Source organism: Protomyctophum parallelum, assembly GCF_964188405.1.
Source record: "Protomyctophum parallelum genome assembly, chromosome: 18".
Lineage (NCBI taxonomy): Eukaryota > Metazoa > Chordata > Actinopteri > Myctophiformes > Myctophidae > Protomyctophum > Protomyctophum parallelum.
In genome coordinates this window covers 27,922,522-27,942,924 of record NC_139716.1, presented here as the reverse complement: position 1 = coordinate 27,942,924, position 20,403 = coordinate 27,922,522, and the positions used below count along the sequence as shown (strand labels likewise).

At 43.6% G+C, this 20,403-nt stretch overlaps 1 protein-coding gene across 3 annotated transcripts in view; it reads left to right on the top strand.

Moving 5' to 3' along the window:
* Nucleotides 1-20,360, top strand: part of LOC310875856 (diacylglycerol kinase delta) — a 130,581-nt gene extending 110,221 nt beyond the window's left edge. For 2 of the 3 annotated variants that reach the window (XM_083789267.1, XM_083789268.1), the window contains 11 exons: nucleotides 1,576-1,672; nucleotides 1,858-1,965; nucleotides 2,775-2,888; nucleotides 4,987-5,121; nucleotides 7,460-7,623; nucleotides 9,648-9,762; nucleotides 10,187-10,309; nucleotides 14,791-14,880; nucleotides 15,445-15,558; nucleotides 17,112-17,226; nucleotides 17,589-20,360. In XM_083789267.1, the coding sequence (XP_083645393.1) occupies nucleotides 1,576-1,672; nucleotides 1,858-1,965; nucleotides 2,775-2,888; nucleotides 4,987-5,121; nucleotides 7,460-7,623; nucleotides 9,648-9,762; nucleotides 10,187-10,309; nucleotides 14,791-14,880; nucleotides 15,445-15,558; nucleotides 17,112-17,226; nucleotides 17,589-17,641 (1,228 nt within the window). In that variant the 3' untranslated portion in view covers nucleotides 17,642-20,360. The remainder of the gene's footprint in view (nucleotides 1-1,575; nucleotides 1,673-1,857; nucleotides 1,966-2,774; nucleotides 2,889-4,986; nucleotides 5,122-7,459; nucleotides 7,624-9,647; nucleotides 9,763-10,186; nucleotides 10,310-14,790; nucleotides 14,881-15,444; nucleotides 15,559-17,111; nucleotides 17,227-17,588) is intronic. The other variant, XM_083789269.1, reaches the window with a different exon arrangement.
* Nucleotides 20,361-20,403: the final 43 nt, after the last annotated feature.

Here is a 20,403-nt window from a genome sequence, read left to right as displayed (position 1 = left end):
TATAAAGGGCTTATGCAATGTATATAATCGCTGTCAGGCAGAAGCCATTTATCTCCATATTAATTTTTATTTATTTTTTCCTGAAAACGAATGCCCTACTTGTTACATTGGGAGTCAACGCTATATAGTGTCGCCACTCTCTGACTATATTACTCTGGCTAGCCCCTCCTATATTTAGCTATAGTGTAGATTTTCGTCTCGACAATGCATGGGGAATTCACGTCATACTGTATGTAGACGAGCAAATCGGTATTTTGGTTAGATTCCCATTGACAATGAATGGAGAATTTACGTCGCAGTAAATCAACATGTTACGATGATAAGAGTGCCCCTCACACGGGAGTGGTTTTTAAATGACTAGTAGAGCGGTACGGAGTGTTGGACACTAAACTTTCTGTCTCCCCCTGCAGTAGTCATACTAATAACATGGTGTGGTACGGAGTGTTGGGCACTAAACTGTCTGTCTCCCCCTGCAGTAGTGGTACTAATAACATGGTGTGGTACGGAGTGTTGGGCAATAAACTGTCTGTCTCCCCCTGCAGTAGTCGTACTAATAACATGATGCGGTACGGAGTGTTGGGCACTAAACTGTCTGTCTCCCCCTGCAGTAGTGGTACTAATAACATGGTGTGGTACGGAGTGTTGGGCACTAAACTGTCTGTCTCCCCCTGCAGTAGTCGTACTAAGAACATGATGCGGTACGGAGTGTTGGGCACTAAACTGTCTGTCTCCCCCTGCAGTAGTCGTACTAAGAACATGGTGTGGTACGGAGTGTTGGGCACTAAACTGTCTGTCTCCCCCTGCAGTAGTCGTACTAATAACATGGTGTGGTACGGAGTGTTGGGCACTAAACTGTCTGTCTCCCCCTGCAGTAGTCGTACTAATAACATGGTGTGGTACGGAGTGTTGGGCACTAAAGAGTTGTCTGTCTCCCCCTGCAGTAGTCGTTGCGAACGCCGTGAGAACTAACTATAGAAGCTGGCCTAAACTGTCTGTCTGTGTGTCTCTATGTGTGTCTCTATGTGTGTGTGTGTGTGTGTGTGTGTGTGTGTGTCACGCTGTAACACCACCGGCCCGCCACCAGAGGGCGCAGCTGTATCACACACAAAAAAACCACACACGCACGCACACACACACACACACACACACACACAAAAAACTTAACTTAAAAAAAACACACACTCACACAAAAAAAACCTTTAAAAAAACTTAAAAAGAAAACACTTTAAAAAAAATAACGCAACGTAAAAAAGTACGTAATTTATTCTAATTTGTTGCTATTGCAATTTACTTCCCGCGTTCGGCGTGCCTTACTTGTACTAAGAACATGGTGTGGTACGGAGTGTTGGGCACTAAACTGTCTGTCTCCCCCTGCAGTAGTCGTACTAAGAACATGGTGTGGTACGGAGTGTTGGGCACTAAACTGTCTGTCTCCCCCTGCAGTAGTCGTACTAATAACATGGTGTGGTACGGAGTGTTGGGCACTAAACTGTCTGTCTCCCCCTGCAGTAGTCGTACTAAGAACATGGTGTGGTACGGAGTGTTGGGCACTAAACTGTCTGTCTCCCCCTGCAGTAGTCGTACTAAGAACATGATGTGGTACGGAGTGTTGGGCACCAAAGAGTTGGTGCAGAAAACCTACAAGAACCTGGAACAGAGAGTTCAGCTGGAGGTCAGCACCACGCATGCACGCGCGCACACACACACACACACACACACACACACACACACACACACACACACACACACACACACACACACACACACACACACACACATGGAAAGCAGCTGGGTTTCCTGAAACATGATGTGAACTTGATGCAGTAACATGAACTCTCTCCCTCTTTCACTCTGCAGTGTGATGGGGTTGCCATGCCTCTTCCCAGCCTCCAGGGACTCGCGGTCCTCAACATTGCCAGCTACGCAGGTGGCATCAACTTCTGGGGAGGGACCAAGGAGGATAATGTAAGTCTGATGGCGCATACTGTACACGCATGCACGCACGCAGGCACACAGTAACTTAATGGGGCAGGTGCTCAAGTAAAACAGGGCACATAGAACCGCCAGCGTTTAATCCAGAATGATAAATGTGCCAGATACTGTGTACTGTACAAAACAAAAATAAAATGAACGAACTGTACAAAAAACAAACTTTCAAAAGGGCACATTGCTGTCCAGAGGGCAGAAGGACTGGTGTTCTAGCACCCCCTAGTGTCCTATGTGTGTACGTCCCTGCACATGCACACACACACACACACACACACACACAACCAATTTGGTTCCATTTGTACACTCTCAGAGTTAAATTAACATTGATTTTTACAAAATAAATGTGCGTCCCAGAGATATAAATGCCATTAAACGGGGGTCCGTAGCCTAATGCATTTCAAACTCTGGGTCCTTGAAATTAAAATGGTTGACCATCACTGCTAGGGCCGTAAAAGCTCTTCTCTTATGGGGGGTCCCTGGCATATCTTTTCAAATGGGGGTCCGTGGGCTAATACGTGTCAATTTGGGGGTCCTTGGCATGAAAAAGTTTGAAAACCATTGTTTTATACTGGGTTGTTATTCTTCCACCGAGTGGCGCGATACGAGCTTGTAGGTCTGCTATTTTTGAAAAATCGAAGAGCGACTGACATTTCTAGAATCTGATCTCAGGTCAGAATGGGTTAATCAGAACCAGTGTGTGTCCAGTGGAAACCGCGTATGAATCTGATCTCAGGTCAGAATGGGTTAACTGACCTTTATGTATGTGTGTGTGTGTGTGTGTCCAGAACTTTGGCGCTCCGTCCTTTGATGATAAGAAGCTGGAGGTGGTGGCTGTGTTTGGCAGCATGCAAATGGCCGTGTCCAGAGTTATCAACCTGCAACACCACCGCATTGCACAGGTAACGCACGCACGCATGCACGCACCACACGCACGCACGCACGCACCGCACGCACGCGTGTGCTCACTCACTCATACACACACACACGCGAGGGATGGAACGTGGCAAAATGAACGTGCACCAGTACCTAAAACCATGGGTTCTCAACGTTTTTGGCCGGGGACCCCCGGAAATGCTTTGGCAATGTCTCGGGACCCCAATCCCCGCCCCCTCCCGGACCCCCAATATAAATTGACTGCTACAATAACCTTAATAATACAATACAATACACCATACATAAATACTGAAACCAGATATAATCATGAGGGAAGGTGTATGCATGTACTATGTGTACTATTATGTAAACTCTTCATTTACACTTTCCAGCTATTCAGTTGCAAAAAAAAGAAAATATATATATATAATTTGGGGACTCCCCAAAATAATCTGGCGAACCCCCGAGGGGTCGCGACCCACGGGTTGAGAACCCCTGCCTTAAACGCCTCACTAGCGGCTGACATTACCTCTGTAATCTGTTTCATCTGTTTAAACTACATTTTTTACAGTGACACGTACAGTATGCATGCGTGGCATATGGGTGATATGGTTAATGTCAGTGTGACATTAATGCAACATAGTTCCGCTTAAATCATAGAGTCTGATAACGGATCAACTGTAAACATTACAGTAAGCAGTGTGAGATGATCACACACAAACGGATATGCTTATCGTGGTTAATGATAATTATGACGGGGTGTTTTTGTCGTCACGTGTTCATAGCAGTAACGAGGCTGTTTGATAACGATTAGGCTGCTGTTATTTGATGACGGTTGATTGGCCTCATTATAACCACTAAATGCAATTAACTTATATTATATAACGCCCCTAATTGCTCCCCGATGTGCGGGTTGGTGCCTTATATGGAATGCACAAAATATGGTGCCTTATATGGAATGCACAATATATGTGAAGCGCTTTGGATTAATGCGCTATAAAAATGCACCATTTGCCATTTAGAGAGAGAGAGAGAGAAACTAATCGCATTTTGAAATAATAGATAGATAGATAGATAGATAGATAGATAGATAGATAGATAGATAGTTTATTTGTCTCGGTCATGGTTTATCCAACATTATTACATACAAAGAAAAGGGGTTGACATGATACAACTGACCGAAAAGGAAAGGGCCGAAGTTTATTATGATGAGATTTCAGTAATCTCGTAATCTCAATAATGAACACAGTCTGTGGTATATGCAGTAATTTAAGAGCGTCAAGATGAGATAATAATATGATGGACATCCTTTCATTCACAATGGAGTTGTGTGCCCATATGATGGAATCAGTTTGGATGAGATTGCAGTCCATTGCCTCTCCTCGCTGTGCTCAGCAGTTGAGTCTCTTGGCAGAGAGAGGACAACACGAATGGAGAGAAGAAGCAGACGTGCTGAGAAAGTGGCTGTTTTGGGGGTATAGCACCGCTTTGAGCCTGCATGGCATGGCATCCCCGGCATTATATAGACGAAAGGATTCCAAAACCTTGAAGAAAATGGCAAAGACGGCGGATTTCCCGGCCCACAAACGATAAAGCCTTGTTGTTGTGACACACATTATGAACTCGTTGATGACTTATTGTCTCCACCAGGCCGAAGGCCGAGTATGTTTTGCACTCCGTCTGTCCGTCCGTCCGTCCGTCCGTCCGTCCGTGTGTGTGTCCTTCCGTCCGGCCTGTTATAGCGCCACCATGAGGCCGATTTAGTCCTTCCGTCCGTCCGTTATCAGCTAATGTCCCGGCACCGTTGGCCCGATCTATGCCAAACTTTGCACACCAAATATTCCTCAACGGCATGTTATAGCGCCACCAGGAGGCCACGACCTGACCTGCCCTGGTGGAGACCTGTGCCGATTGGTACTTTATCTAGTTTTTTTCTCTATCGATTACGCACCCCATCATGGACAATTGATTGACTCTTTTTTTTTTGCGTTCCTAAGCCAATAATGTGTTGGCCAGCATGCACACACACACACACACACACACACACACACACACACACACACACACAGTACAACATTGTATACACGTTTATCATTGATACATTGTATGAATGCGGTGCCTCAGTGTCGGCAGGTGAAGATCACCATCCTCGGAGAGGAGGGAGTTCCTGTGCAGGTGGACGGTGAGGCCTGGATCCAACCACCTGGCATCGTCAAGATCGTCCACAAGAACCGAGCTCAGATGCTCACCAGAGACAGGGTGAGTGGGCCTGTTGAGGGTTGAGGTTTTTTTTCCACACACACATGCAGAGAGCGCATTCTTTTTTCTCCCCTGATGACTACAAGACAAAAGCAAAATCTTAAACGGAAACTGTGTCCGTTACACAATCATGGAGTTCCATTGTCCGGAAAAGGTGCCATTCGACAAGTGAATTGGTCCTTTACTTAAAGGACCAATTCAGCACTTTTCAACCTATCTTCATTATACAGTAATAGGTCCTCACTAATAATCATGATAAAATGGCACGATTTTTTTCCTACTCAGTCTGTGTCTCATAGGAGGGCTGTGGGCAGTTTAGAAACCGTCCTCCAGTGACATCAATATTAGGCAGATTTTTTTTAAACAAGATTTTTTTACAAAAATGTTTAGATTTTCATTATCGTGAGAACGATGGCTTCCATTTTCGCATTGCAACTTTTCATGACTAGAAAGCCTGCAGTTTCTATTGGCTTGTATTCCCCATCAATGATGTCACTGGAAGACGGTTTCTGAACTGCCCACAGCCCTATTATGAGACACAGACTGAGTAGAAAAGAATTGCGCCATTTTTTATGATTATTAGTTAGGACCTATATGAAGATAGGTTGAAAAGTGGTGAAGTGGTCCTTTAAGCAATACTGCAATATAGAAATATTATACTCTTGTTACAAGTAAAAGTCTGTAAACATTTGCATGACTAAAAGTACAAAGGTATTAATATCAAAATGTTCTTATTATGATTGACCCATTTCAAGTTTTCAAAATGTATAAAAATCTTTAAAAAATAGCAATCTACAAATATTTTGTATACTGTAGCACATTTACAAGCTCAATGAGTTTTACTTTACACCACTGAATAATTAACATTTCAATAAGTTCCAACACTAATATAACAGTATACATCGTACAGGTACGGTGGAGTAAAACTCAGTGGTTGTGGTTCCTCAACACATGCCTTGTAGTAGCAACAGTAGTAAAACGACAACAAATACATAATTACAAGAACAATAGCAGCAACACTAATCCAACAATGAAGAATAGCAGCAGAGAGAGAATCCAATCCATGCATGCACTCGGGTCACTTCTCTAACTCGGAAATCAGCCAGCACACAATAAATGTCAGTTTCATGATATTGTTGAGTCCTGTGGACTTGGTTTTATCCCAAGTCTTGTGGGGGCATTCTGTTTTGCAGTGCTTTCTCTCACTTCTCTATCTCTACTGACAAGCACACAATCCACTCCCAAGTCACTGTCTTCAGTCTCACAGTCCATCAAGACGGGCCCAACACTCGAAGGTGATAATACCTGGTAGTATTCGGTGCCATTTATGTCCCCATTACATTAATACATATTTTACTTGTGTAAAATAAGCTAAAGCATTAATTCCAAAAACTCTTGTATTATTTAGTATCCTACTATAAATGCACCACGTGTGTGTGTGTGTGTGTGTGTGTGTGTGTGTGTGTGTGTGTGTGTGTGTGTGTGTGTGTGTGTGTGTGTGTGTGTGTGTGTGTGTGTGTGTGTGTGTGGTTGTAATGCACGTAACTCGAGAACCGTTCGCCCCGCCGACTTCAAATTCGACACACGTTCCACACCCCCTCAGGGAGTGCAGTGCCCGACCTCGAGTCGGTCGGACCCACAGTTCTCCAGAACCACCACAAAAGCCAGCCCCCCCCCCCCCCCCTGTGCAATTTCCAGCCTCTGCCTCAGCCAATTGATTGCCATGGCAACCCCACAACTGACAATTGATTAGCCTACTTAACCAGTCCACTTTCACAGTCAGTATAAGACCCCGTTTACACAGAGACGTCTCAAAAGATATCACTGAGTCGGTGTCAAAATGTTTACCGTATACACTTGATCGAATCAATTAACCTATCTGTCTACCCTGAATGCGCCTGTAGTATATATGGCCAGACTGTAGGTGGTGCTGTAGCACTAGCTGGCACAAAGCCCCAAAAAGAGAGTAGACATGATGCCAGTGTTGCCATCTGTTTATTAGGTCTTCTTTTTTGGCTTGTTAAGTGTATAGTTAATTATTGAGTCTTGTTTCCTATGATTTTATTTTGGGAATAATTAAGTGTCAGTTGTGTTAAAAGTTACAATGACCAGTATTAGTATATTCTGAACAAATCATTTTCTGTTTTTTTTTTTTTTTTTTGTGGTTCAATAAAGGTGCTTTTAACCACCTAATCTATCCGTTAAATTGCAGCTGTACACGTTTGTACTCCACATCCAAAGCTCCCTTGTAGATCGGCTATTTTTGGCTAACCTTCCCCATCATAATGGGGATGTTGGACTTCAAGTGGTTGAATGTTGCCCCTATTCTCATCGCCAGGCGTTTGAGAGCACCCTGAAATCGTGGGAGGACAAGAGGAAGATTGACAGCTACCGTCTGGAGAGGCCCCGCCTCAACTCCCAGCAGTCCATGGAGTATCTGACGGAGGAGGAGTGTGCTCAGGTCCAACAGCTGGGCATGGTGGCCGACACACTCATCACCAGGTGTGTGTGCGTGCGTGCGTGCAGTAATTATTGCACACTAGGCGAAATGGCTGACACATTAATTCATGAGAGAGAGAGATTGAAAGGGTGCTCAAAATCAATCTCATTACCACAATATCTTTTGTAATTTGTACAGCTCTGATATCAGATGATGCATCCATGTTGCAGAAAGTTTCTCAAACCTTTTTTTCAAACCATTTTCAAATGTTATGGAAGAAAGAGGCAAACATTGTGAAAATAGCCGATGAGCAATCTCGTTAGCCTGATTATCAGACTGTAGCTTTCTTGAAGCTCCACTCAGAGAGTGGGCGGGGTCTTTGGGCTGGATCCAGGCTACAATCTTGTTGTTTGGCTATTTTTACAATATTTATAATTATATCTGTGGAACCCTCTCGAGTCGGAACTAAATGTAAATCCCTACAATTCCAATTGCTATCCAGTCCTTGAATGAAGGGACTAGACAACCATTGGGCCTTGTTGTGCATTCCTTTTTGTACCCAGATTATGCACCGTTTAACTAGCAAAAGTGGTGTAGGACCATAGAGTATTAAAAGGATATTCATGTCAGTGGAAGTTGCTCAGTGGCGTTTTGAAGCACCCGGAAGTACCGTCTACTTCCGCCTTTTTTCGCCGATTCAGCATTTGGGCACCAGATTTTGGTGCCCAAATGCGGAAGTGCAACATAGCGATCAAAGTTAAAGCCCAGCTGCACGGGGTTTCCTCGTCATGAATCCACGGGTCCGCCTGCAGTCCTTCCTCTTACCACTAGGGCCCAGTGCTTCAACGTTGGAAAGCCTCACTGGCCCCTTGTGTAGGACACACCCAAATGCACTTGTGCCATGCACTGACCATGTGCCATAGCTCGCCAGACCACATCTATTCTTGGCATCATAGGCAAACATTTGGAGAAAATAGGCAGATATTTTTGACAAAAATGGCAGATCTAAGCTATTATCGCTGTTTGACATACTATGTATACAAAGCCCACCATGTTCATAGCAGGAGTTATGTTTATGTTATATTATGTTATAATTCAGCTATTGAAAAATAGCAGATCTACAAGCTCATAGCTTGTAGGTCTGCTATTTTTTTTAAATCGTGAAAATATTTATTTCAGAAAACTGGAGGATTTAGAATATTTTTTCGGGGGACCTCATGTTTTTGTATTGTTTTGGTGTAATGTTTTCTGTACCACGTGTTGTTTTGTTGTGCGTTTTGAACAGACCTGTGAAGATGAATATCCTTCGAGACAATAAAGATTATCGTTATTTTATTATTATTATGCACCTAGACTTTATTTTCCTTTATATTTGTCTTGCTTGTACGACACACGCTTGATGACGTCAACAAGCTTGTTGTGCAACAACCCTGTAAAACCCGGATAAATTTCTACTTGCAAAAAAACAATTTCAACCTTACTACTATGTTTTACTACCAGAGGAAATTATGTAAAACATTTATATTATATTTATTGTGCAAATGTTATGCACATTTATAATAATTATTAAAATAATAATAAATTAATAATTTACATTTGGGGGATATCTTTCACAATAATGAATAAAACATGTTCTAGAATTCTAATGATCATAAAAAAAATCACATCCGTGTGAACTGAGTGATGCAATTCCCCCCCCACACCCCCTTCTCTCTCTCTCTCTCTCTCTCTCTCTCTCTCTCTCTCTCTCTCTCTCTCTCTCTCTCTCTCTCTCTCTCTCTCTCTCTCTCAGAATTTCAGCCTCTGTGGGGGGTATTTATATGCAAATATGACCAATGGCTTTGCAATGAACATCAATGATGACGTTTAGGTGAAAAAATAACATAAAAAATGTTTAAATGAATGAATTAAAATATGTTGTAGTATTGAAATGCTGGGTGTTACAGGTTTAAACAGCGATTCTGTGGCGGATATGCCGTTTTTTTTGTTGTCTTTTTAGCGTTGTGACGTTTGTATCTGGCAGTACTGTGAACACAGCATAGTCTTTTAAACCAAGTGTGTTTGTTTTCGCTCTCTCTCCATCCAGGATCCGCGACGCGGCCAAGACCCACAAACTGGTGGAGCAGGAGCTGGCTCACGCCGTCAACGCCACAGCACTGGTGCTGTCCGAAACCTTTCCTACCAAGCCTTCCAGTCATGAGGTGAGTGTCCCAAACCTTCCCTACCAAGCCTTCCAGTTCTGATGTGAGGGCTGGGAGTCGCTGTTCATTTCGTCGACTAAGGGCCGATTCATACTCCTATTTTACCATTGTTTCGGCGCTGTAGTGCCGAAATGATTTCGGCTCGTCAGAAATTGTCAGTAGCACCGACAAATTTGTCAACGAATGTAAAACTAGACTCAAATGTTGCACGCTGGGCAAGACGTACCATGTAGACGCTATGATTTTTTGGGGGGCGGAAGTTGCAGGATTTTGGCGGAAGTGCCGCTCAAGGAAATGACGCTGGTGCTTTACAAATCCGTTTACATTCTCCGTGAATGAAACACATAGATGTAGACCACCAATAGGAACGGAGCTGTACTTGCTTAATTGCTTAAGACCCGCCCCTCTGTCTTCCAAAACGCAGACATTCACACCTGATATCATTGTTGTGGAAAACAAGGAAAGCTACAGGTTCCACTGCACCCACGCAGGACTGTTCCGATGCAGCGTGACCGGCCTGGGGTTTAAGATGGAGAAAGATGGAGAGGTGACTTACAAGACAGTCCCCTGGGGCCGGGGGCTTCTATCCCAGCTGAGTAAGAAGCCTGCGGGACCACTGTTTGACATCAAAGCTTCTCAGGGGTCTGTGTGTCAGCTACACATTCCACACTGTGAGATCCTCTCCACGGGTGGAGGCAAGTCCTTGTCTGTTGTCCATGTGGTGGATGATGATGGCTTTGAGCTGATCAAACCCCGTGTGATCACAGAAACTCATGTTATCATAGATGTAACTGGGTTGTCTTTATTTGGTATCATCATGGAGATGCTGTATGGGCCCAGTCCTGTCCAGGCATTGGTGTCCGTGTTTTATAAACCACCGATTGACGATGATCTTCCCAGTTCAACTCTGAAAGTGTTGCTGCTGCCTCGGAACGTCGTGCTGGACGAAGTGAAGAACAAAAGGAGGGAGCTAGTTGGAGAAGAGATTTACATTGAAAAGCCTCCCTGTAAACTAGTCCCAAATGAAGAATATACACTCTCCACTTCACCTGAAGATGACTCCATTATAATTGAACCAGTTGGAGCCGTATTTGAAGTTGACGAATGTTCCTATCACAATTACGTCCCGACATTTGTAATTTATTTAGAGCGACGTTTAAGCCACGTTAGGCTGCTTCTAAGCAGCAGTAACACCTCCAAATGTGCATGGGAAGGTTATGTAAACCTTTCAACCTTTCAGCATGTTCAGCACACACCAAGTCATGCAGCGACAGACAAACTGCTGTCTGTGCGCAGCAGCTTCATCAACAGCGTTTCACATCCCATTCTCAACCAGATCCTGGACAAACTGTTTGAGAAGGGGGTGATAATCAAAGAAGAGTATGATGAAGCCTGTGCGAAGAAAGTGATCCATGAAAAGGCACGTCTTGTCATAGACACAGTGAGGAGCAAAGGAACCCCTGCAAGTTTAAAACTGATATTCATTCTACGAGAAACCGACCCATTCCTCTCCGAGGATCTTGGGTTGATGTGAAACTAAATGAGCAATGGCAGGTGCAGTGCCTTGCTCAAGAGCACATCTACAGGGGGGGTGCCTATCCTACCAGGACCTTTTATACCACTGTTGTTCTATCCTACCAGGACCTAAACTGTATAGTTAGTACTGCTGGTTTATAAATAATACATATTTTGTAATACATTTGTTGGTTGTCTGATGCACATTTAATCATATTCATTATATCTTCATAAAACGTGCTATGGAAATAACCCAGAATGTTATTGCGTACCACATCCTCTCCACAGCTAAATTACGTCTGAATTGGGAAGTTCTATAGGCCTGTGGAGGAAATTGCATATTTTCATTAGCAAAAGTCCAAATATTCTTAAAACGTACAGTATGTGCACTACTTGAAATGTATTTGTGAGAGGGAGGATGACTGATTTAAGCAGTCACACCTGGCCTGAGTCAAACTAGAACTGGACTCAGAGCTGGGTGTGGCTGCGCACCTGTTGTGCATGGACTTGATCAAGGCACAACAGGTTAAATCAGTCACCTCCACAAACACTCTCTGTCCGGACAGTGGAGAGCCATCTGCTCTCCTGTGTAAACTGACATTGTACATTTGTGGGCCTTTCAAATTGTTATGCCCTGGCTTAAGAGGAATAATAAAACAGCCTTCTTGAGAACAACTGCCTGTGTCGTGTCCTTCCTGGCCCTGGTTAGTGACTACACTGTCACAGTATTCAATCGGGTGAAATTTGCAGTCCTAGTGAGTGAAATGTGGTGTGCTTGCAGTAATTGCTTCAAGTTCCAGTAAGGGCAAGGACTGTGGCTCTCTGATGTTTGTATGTGTTGCCAGTCCCCTTGGAAAAACCATACAAGGTCACATTGGGGAAATGCTTCATTGATAGCAGCAGATCCGCGAAATGTCTTGGGCTCTCAGCCCTAACGTTAAATTTAACCCTGTAAACCACAACACAAGGACATGTGTTGCCTGTCCCCTTGGGGTGTCAGGTCTGGCAGGTGGACAATAGCGACTTTAAGCAACGACGGCTACGGCAGTCGGCTACGGCAACCGGAAATGGATCAGTGCTCGATACATAAACCTGCTCGCCGTCGCAGCCCTTTCTACTACGGGAGAAGCTACACTTACACGTAGTGTCTACAACACCTTGACACCTATACAACGACTTGACACATGCTGCGTCACCATGGGAACCAATGTCGCCGACGCCGACGGCTGCTTGCTTAACGCTTTTGAGGCCATATCTCGGGGGTCCCGAGATATGGCCAAAGCATTTCCGGGGGTCCCCGGCCAAAAACGTTGAGAACCCCTGCCTTAGGTTGTGACCAGGCTTTTCTCTTCGCAGATGAGTATAAGGCTGGGACCTAAGAGACAAGTCATTGTACGTTTGGTTGCGCTCGGGACCACACACCGTTGTGAACTAGATCTGACAACCAGACAACGGAAAATGCAAATTACGGTCATTGAACACAACATATAATATATTCATGTTATAATATAACATGAATATATTATATGTTGATGATATTATCACCAACTGACAGTGCTCTAAAGCAGGGGTTCTCAACCTGTGGGTCGCGACCCCTCAGGGTGTCGCCAACCTTTTTTGGGGGGTCCCCAAATTATTTTAATAAAAGAGAGCATTTCCCCAGCCAAAAACGTCTAGAACCCCTGCTCTTAAGCACAACCATGTCTGGATCAATCAAGTCTTATCAGGTTCCATCAGAGCAAAGTTTCGCACACATAGCAAATATAGCAAAAATAACTCATCTACAAGCTTGCCTATTTATGCTATAAATACTTGTGTGAGATTGATATTTTGACCTGCCATTGGTGTGCCTTGGGCAAACAAAACTACTTAAGTAGGATATACTGTAATTGTATCACAATAATCTTAACCACTTTTAAATATGGGCATTTAGCAGACGCTCTTAATCCAGAGCTATTTACAGTAAGCAGGGTAAACATGAGGTTTATATGTTGGTCATTCCAAAATCTCACATCGCATCACTTCGTGCTGCGCTTGCAAGCTTGTACTGTACATCTGCTATTTTTGAAAATATCTCTTCTGGGGGTCCCAGCTGAGCTGGCACAACATTTTCAGATGGGGGGCCGTGACCAAATATATATCAATTTGGGGGTCCTTATTGCCAATGAAAAAGTTTGAGAACTACTGGTGTGTGCACATTGTCTGTCTGCCTGTAAGTAACACCGTCACGCTCTCTTCTCCAGAGAGTGCTTGAACTTGGTGTCGGCGTGACCCAGGGAGGATTCAATCTCGGCAAAACCACACGGCGGGGAAGAAACAAATATGATTGGCCACGGTTCAGATGTCGATGTGAAATGTCTACACTAGCCTAAAGTGTTTGTGGCCCACATATCTGACCACTGGGGGTCTATTCACAATCATGTATTAACAATACCTCTATGGCTGTCACTCTCATGCTGCTACCAATGTGTGCCAGATTGTGTGTACACCTAAGAAAACGATATGTGATTGACAAAGGTTAAAGGACAAGTTTACTTTTTTTCAACCAAGGCTCATGTTTTAGGATGTTATTAGAGAAAGTAAAAGGTGAGTGTATTTTTTTTTTTCATTTGCTGCTTTCTTTCTTGCATTCGAGCATGGGGCTAAATATGTATTTCTTTACAAAATGTTATAGCGATTTATTTTGTTATTCTTTACTATAGTCCTAATAGACCCCAAGAAATTACATTTGGCCAAAAAAGATCACGGGATCTACTGAATGTGTCAAACGGGCATATTCAGCCTACGACACACAGTGTGGCTTCCCCCCAGTAGGCCTCCTTCACATTCAGTAGATCCTGGGATCTTCTGTGGCCAGATGTAATTTCTTGGGGTCTAGTAGGACTATAATAAAAAAAGGAAATCACTATAAAAATTTGTAAAAAGAAATACATATCTAGCCCCATGCTCGAATGCCCCTGCCCCCTGTCAAAAACAGCTAAAATCCCTAAAACGAAAGAAGGCAGCAAATGAAAATATATATATTTTACTTTCTCTAATAACAACCTAAAACATGAGCCTTGGTTGAAAAAAACTAAAGTTGTCCTACGCCGTTGCAGGGACGTGCAGAGAAGGTTATAGAGGCAGTAAGGACTGAAATTCAGTAAAAGGGCACGTTTGGCAAACGCTTGCAGATCAGCTATTTTCAGGGTGTAACCGCACACTCTTCCGCTACTGAAGATGCGGCATACAACATGGATTTCTACAAAGAGGACAAATTCTTTCAACGTAAAATGTTGTGTTCAAGTTCAGGAGTGTCCGGAAAAAGGCATTTCTCCTGCTATGAATCACGCTGCCTTTGGGTATGGCGTGGAAAAGTATAGTATAGCATAGTAAAATTCTGCATTCATGGTCTGGAGAGAGCAGTTTTGTACAGATGGATGTCTGTGTGCACGTGCCTGATGCCGCTGTTCCTGTGTGTGTGTGTGTGTGTGTGTGTGTGTGTGTGTGTGTGTGCGTGTGCGTGGTGCACAGTGTCTGAGTCGGAGCACTGCGGTGGAGCTGGTCAACATCAGCAAAGTCCTCCAGGCTGAGACGACGATGCTGCTGGAAGGACAGCTACTGGTACGCCACAACGACACTCACTTCTTTATGTCGTCGCTTAGTAAATTAACGCGAGCTACTTACTATCATGCTATATACACAAAAGCATAAAAAGTAGCAGATGCAATGGAATGCAGGTGGTGACACAGCGTAGCTACAATTATTCTAACAGCTAGCAGCAAAAGAAAAGAGTTACATTTCTGTACATGTCTCTGTGTGTCTCTCTATAGGCTCATACATACTCCAGTTTTTGGTGATAGCTTATGACAGCGGTGTAGTTTTTAAAGGGTTGGAAAACTACACCGTTACGTCAGTCGCGGTGATGATCAGCTATCACCGCGGACACAGACCCATCTCTCTGTTTTTACTATCAGACAAGTCTTTTCACTCTGGAGCTATCACCCCGTTCACTGATTGGTCTAGAAGTTGGGTAAACCACAGGGAGACGGGGTCAATCCTTAAGGACACCACCGCGAGTATGATGGCCTCAACTCTTATCACCGTTTTAGGTGATAAGCTATCACCAAAAACTGGAGTATGTACTATGTATGAGCCTTCTCTCTCTCTCTCCCTCTCTCCTTCCAGCTGGACTCGCCCGAGGAGGAGGAGCTCCAGTCCACCTTAAACAGCCTGAGCGCTGAGCTGCACAAGCTGGACGACATCCACTGGATCTGTCCCATCATGCAGTGCTCCGAGGAGGTGGGTGTTAATGACTCCCATGGGTGAACGCTATAGGCATGTAACGATTCACTCAACTCACGATACGATTCGTATCACGATATGAGGTTCATGATACGATTTTTCACGATATTAAAAAAAATTATTTTTTTTAATTTTGATATAATTTATCTTCCCCCTGGCCCTGCAACTACATTGCAAAAGAAGTAGCTTTACTTTTGACAGTGCAGAAATATAATTGCCTTCCTTGATGAGCATCAACGACTGTAAGAGCCAAAGTGGTTATAATGTGTAATTCATATTTTTCTTGTATTTCATTATTGCCTTATTGCATTTATGTTTAATGTTAATGTAACTGCAAAACAGTTATGTCTAAGCATGGGGAATTGGTTTGGTTATGCAACATGAGGAAAAGAGGGATTTTGAGACGCTAGATTGACTCGTGGAACTCGACAGTTTTGACCGTAGTTTTCGGGTGCTTTTGATGTCCCCTCTTGTTATTTGGACTGTACTATAAGATAACAAAGGACAATCTGTATCTGTGCAAGGAAAGGACTATACTTTTGTTTCGTTTTTTGTGCATTTTCTGTACTGCTGCTTTCTTCACAAAACTCCATTATCACCATCTGCACAGCTGCACTGCCTTGTGGAGTCTGTCTGTGAGTACTGTGGTCCAGTTTCTGCCTGTGGATATACAAATACAGTGTGCCTCACCTGTGCATTACGTGTCATCTCAATCCTGTGTCAAACTGGCGAATGTGATGAAACAAATGCCACTTCAACGGGCACAGTCACAGACACACACACAGCCCATCCTCTAGTCTACAGTGCTCTACTACTGAAATGATGGAATATGGCAAAAGCTCACATTTCACACACTAACCCCCTTAACCCCCTTTGATTGATTCATATCGTCGGGATTAATATCGATATATATCGATTTACGATAGTCGATATCATATATCGTTACATGCCTATAGTGAACACTGCATTTTAGATCAGGGGTCTTCAACAGGGGGTCCGTGACTGACCCCTAGGGTGTCCTCAGAGTTACTACAGGGGGGGGGGGGACCTTGCAACCATGTCGCATACAAAAATAAAATCCATCTACAAGCTCACACAGGCATGCAACACATGTGTGCAACAATGTGTAAATCAGCCTTCAGTCTTTTCTCTTGCTACAGCCAGGAAGTCATACTGTACAATACGTGTTCATATAGGATAAAATGGCAACAAATCCTTCTGAGTGTGCAGGTTTATTCTTCTTTTTCCGATGTCACTTTCCACTTTCCAACCCAGCACAGAGTGATGTGCGTATTGTATTAGTTCTTGAACAAATCCTTCTGACACAGATGGCTGGATTTAATGAGTGTGTCTGCGAAGCTAAATCTCACCTCCTTTTCACGTGTGTCTTCGTTTGGATTAGTGTTAAAGCACCAACAATGAGGGCAACATTGAGCACAATTAATTTACATGAGTCAGAATGATTAAGAAAAACACTGAAATTATTATTTTTCTTGTCCATCATCCATCTCTCTCTCTCTCTCTCTCTCTCTCTCTCTCTCTCTCTCTAGGACACGGTGAGGGTTGGCGCGAAAGGCAGCAGCAGCATGAAGATAAAGATGATTCCCAAAGTGAGGAAGGACAAAGATCGTCTTCACAAGCAGAGGTCCAATAGTTCTCTGTCAGGTATGCTATAGGACAGGTTCCCTGAAAGACAACAAAACGTACACATACAGGAAAAGTAGGAAAAGACAATTTCCGGTAAAAATGTATAGGCATTTCCCAAACAGACCTGTAAATGTCTACAGTACATTTCACTGGCATGGCACCACAAGTGCCCTTTTCACATTTCTGCCCCTGCCCCTTCAAATCCCTGTGAACGTCCTTGCGTGGCATCCTATAGTTTGTGTAGTTTCAATCTATACAGAATCTTATTATTATTATGTTCTTGATCCTGGATTACTATTTCTATGCTTGATGTATTACCTTGTCTTATCTCTCTCTCTCTGTCTGTCTGTCTGTCTGTCTGTCTGTCTCTCTCTCCCCAGGAGCATGGGATATCAAGGGAGGTATGGGCGAGACGGATTCTTCGGGCAATTAGACGCCTGGACGAGGTGCTTTTAAAGTCAAACCACGGCCTGTTGCCACAGGTCAGGAGTGGGGGGGGTAAATGCGCCTCGTGTTCCTCCCCTCTCTCTCTAAACAGGAAAGGACAGTGGCTTGACATTAAGATGTGCGAGGAAAGAGAAAAGGAGCGAGTGAACATGGATCCTCCAGCCTTCCACTATCTTTACCACTCGGCTTTGCTTCGCATCGCATCACCGTCGGGAGTTTTGTCGGTTCCATTTAACCTGCTCGACCAACCAGGAAAAGGGGGGGGGGCGTGGCTCACTGTCAGCAGCTAGTCGGCAGCCAATCAAAAGCGGCGGAGGAGGGGGTGGAGTCGCAGCTATAGGGCGTTGACGGCCTGCCTCTGCTAGCGACATTTTGTTTGTAGACGACGTATTGTGTTTTTTAACGTGGTGCTCTCTGTTTGCATGACGAACGCAGCCATGTTTTCGTTTTTATTACATTTTTTTATAGCATGTACGAGCCATGATGACTTCTCGGAGTCATTTCAATTCTCATGTTGGTTTTTATCCTCCTTCAGAGACTCATAAACAAGCCTTCTCGGAAACTTCTTAGCTTAATTTTCTCGAAACGTGACATTATTTATTTCTCCATCGCATCGCCACGAGAACACGGACAAAACGAACAAAGCTGAACTTCATATAGTATTTATCGTCTTAATTGAACTGAAAGATTTATTGATGTTGCAAAAAAAAGTACAAAACAAAAAACGTATTGTATCATATTTGAGGAATGTACTCGTTGTGGACGTTGTATTATTACCCTGTGAATTACCATGATTTAGTAATGAATTACTTGAGGTTCTGTTGGTTCTAAATGAAGTGCGGTTGTCTTGGTGTCGTATGAGGCTTCACAGTACAGTACAGTACAGTACAGTACAGTACAGTACAGTACAGTACAGTACAGTACAGTACAGTACAGTACAGCAACCTGGACCGGGAGGATGAGGCATTGTAAATGGACCCCATCCACAAAACCTCTCTGCTGAATGCATATTATCGTCGCTGCTTGTCGGGGCAGAAACCTCTTATCCCCGTTTAATTTTAACTTATTTTTTTTCTTCGTAAACTAACGCACAACTTGTAAATACAGCAGCGTCAACACGTGCAAAAGTATAGCAGATCTGCAAGCTCGAAAGGCGGCGCGAAGCAACGCGCCGTGAGCTTGTTGATCTGCTACTCTTTGAATTTGAATCCTGAAAGGTAACGGTTTTAGACATATTATGAGGTTTCTACCTCACCGACAGAGACGATTGTGTGTGTGTGTGTGTGTGTGTGTGTGTGTGTGTGTGTGTGTGTGTGTGTGTGTGTGTGTGTGTGTGTGTGTGTGTGTGTGTGTGTGTGTGTGTGTGTGTGTGTGTGTGTGTGTGTGTGTGTGTGTGTGTGTGTGTGTGTGTGTGTGTATATATATTATATAGTAAACCTATGATTGTACTGCTGCATAATGTTTGAAGAGCTCTATTTCAAAACACTGTATGAAAAACACAATGTACTACTTTTTTATTTTTTGGGAAGTACCATAATTTAAGTCCATATTGACAGTCAGTGTTGTCTTTGTTTTGTTAACCCAAACTACAACTGCTGCAGTTCCACCCTTCAAAAACAATAATACCATATGTTGTGTGCAGTCAATCGTTTTTGTAACTATAGCGTTTCTTTGGATTACTGCAATAGTGGATCTCAACTTAACTTATTATTACTTATAATTAGGTACATATTGCATCTTTAAAATGCACTGACTTGGAGCCAGACAGGTTGTTTTATTATTTCGTATGGCTCTTATGCAACTCTTCAGGCCCGTTTCATGCACACGGATGAAAACACAGTCTCACATTGCAATCTGTTTCTCTTTTAAGTTTTATTTTTCAGTCTGTGGAACTGCTCCGTCCTTGCAACTTAAAGAAGAACTCCTCGGGGCCCCTGTGCATTTAAATATCAACGCTGCCCTGGGTGTCCATTGCATGTGATCCATACTTAGCATTTCTCTGCCTCACAGCGCTTGGTGAAGTCGCTGAACCTTTTAGGTATGCGTGTGTGGCCTGAGTATACGAAGACATTCTGCTTGTGTTTTGTTTTAGCCTGCTGGCTGCTTTAGGCGTATCAAAAGATGGGTGGGGGTTTAAGTGCTGTGAAGTTTCTGCCCACCACTGGGGAGACTCCGCGGCCCAATGCGTTCCAGCATTGGGCCTCTTTCTTACTTCCGTTACAGGTGTTGCCAATGATAGTAATAAGGCTCTGTAAAGTGGTCCTCCAGCAGGCTATAGAACAAACACAAATGACAACAATACACAGCAATTAAGATCCGGCCGTGTCTATATATTTAGTTTTACACTCCTAAAGTAAAATTTACACTGAGGATGTTCTCATTTTGTCATTGTCAGTGGACAGACCGACCTAGGATCGGATAATTGGATGATTGTAATTTCAATTGGTCGAATAAGCTTTTTCATGTAAATACAGGTGGTTTTCCGTATGACAAAAGCAGCCCGATTTTAACATGTAATCTTAAGAGGCGACATGGCGACTTCTCCCTGCGTTTCACAGAAATGGCCGTTAAAAGTAACACGATTAGGAACGACCAACGTTGGCCCTGCTGCGATTTCTGTTCCAAGATGAGTCTGATAAAGGATGCGTCCGTGAGCAAAGACTTTTCAGTCTTAAGTTTGAACAAGGTCATTTCTGTGCATGCATTTTCATGTCAAAGGGTTAGTCCAGGCTTAACCAGAGGTCTACT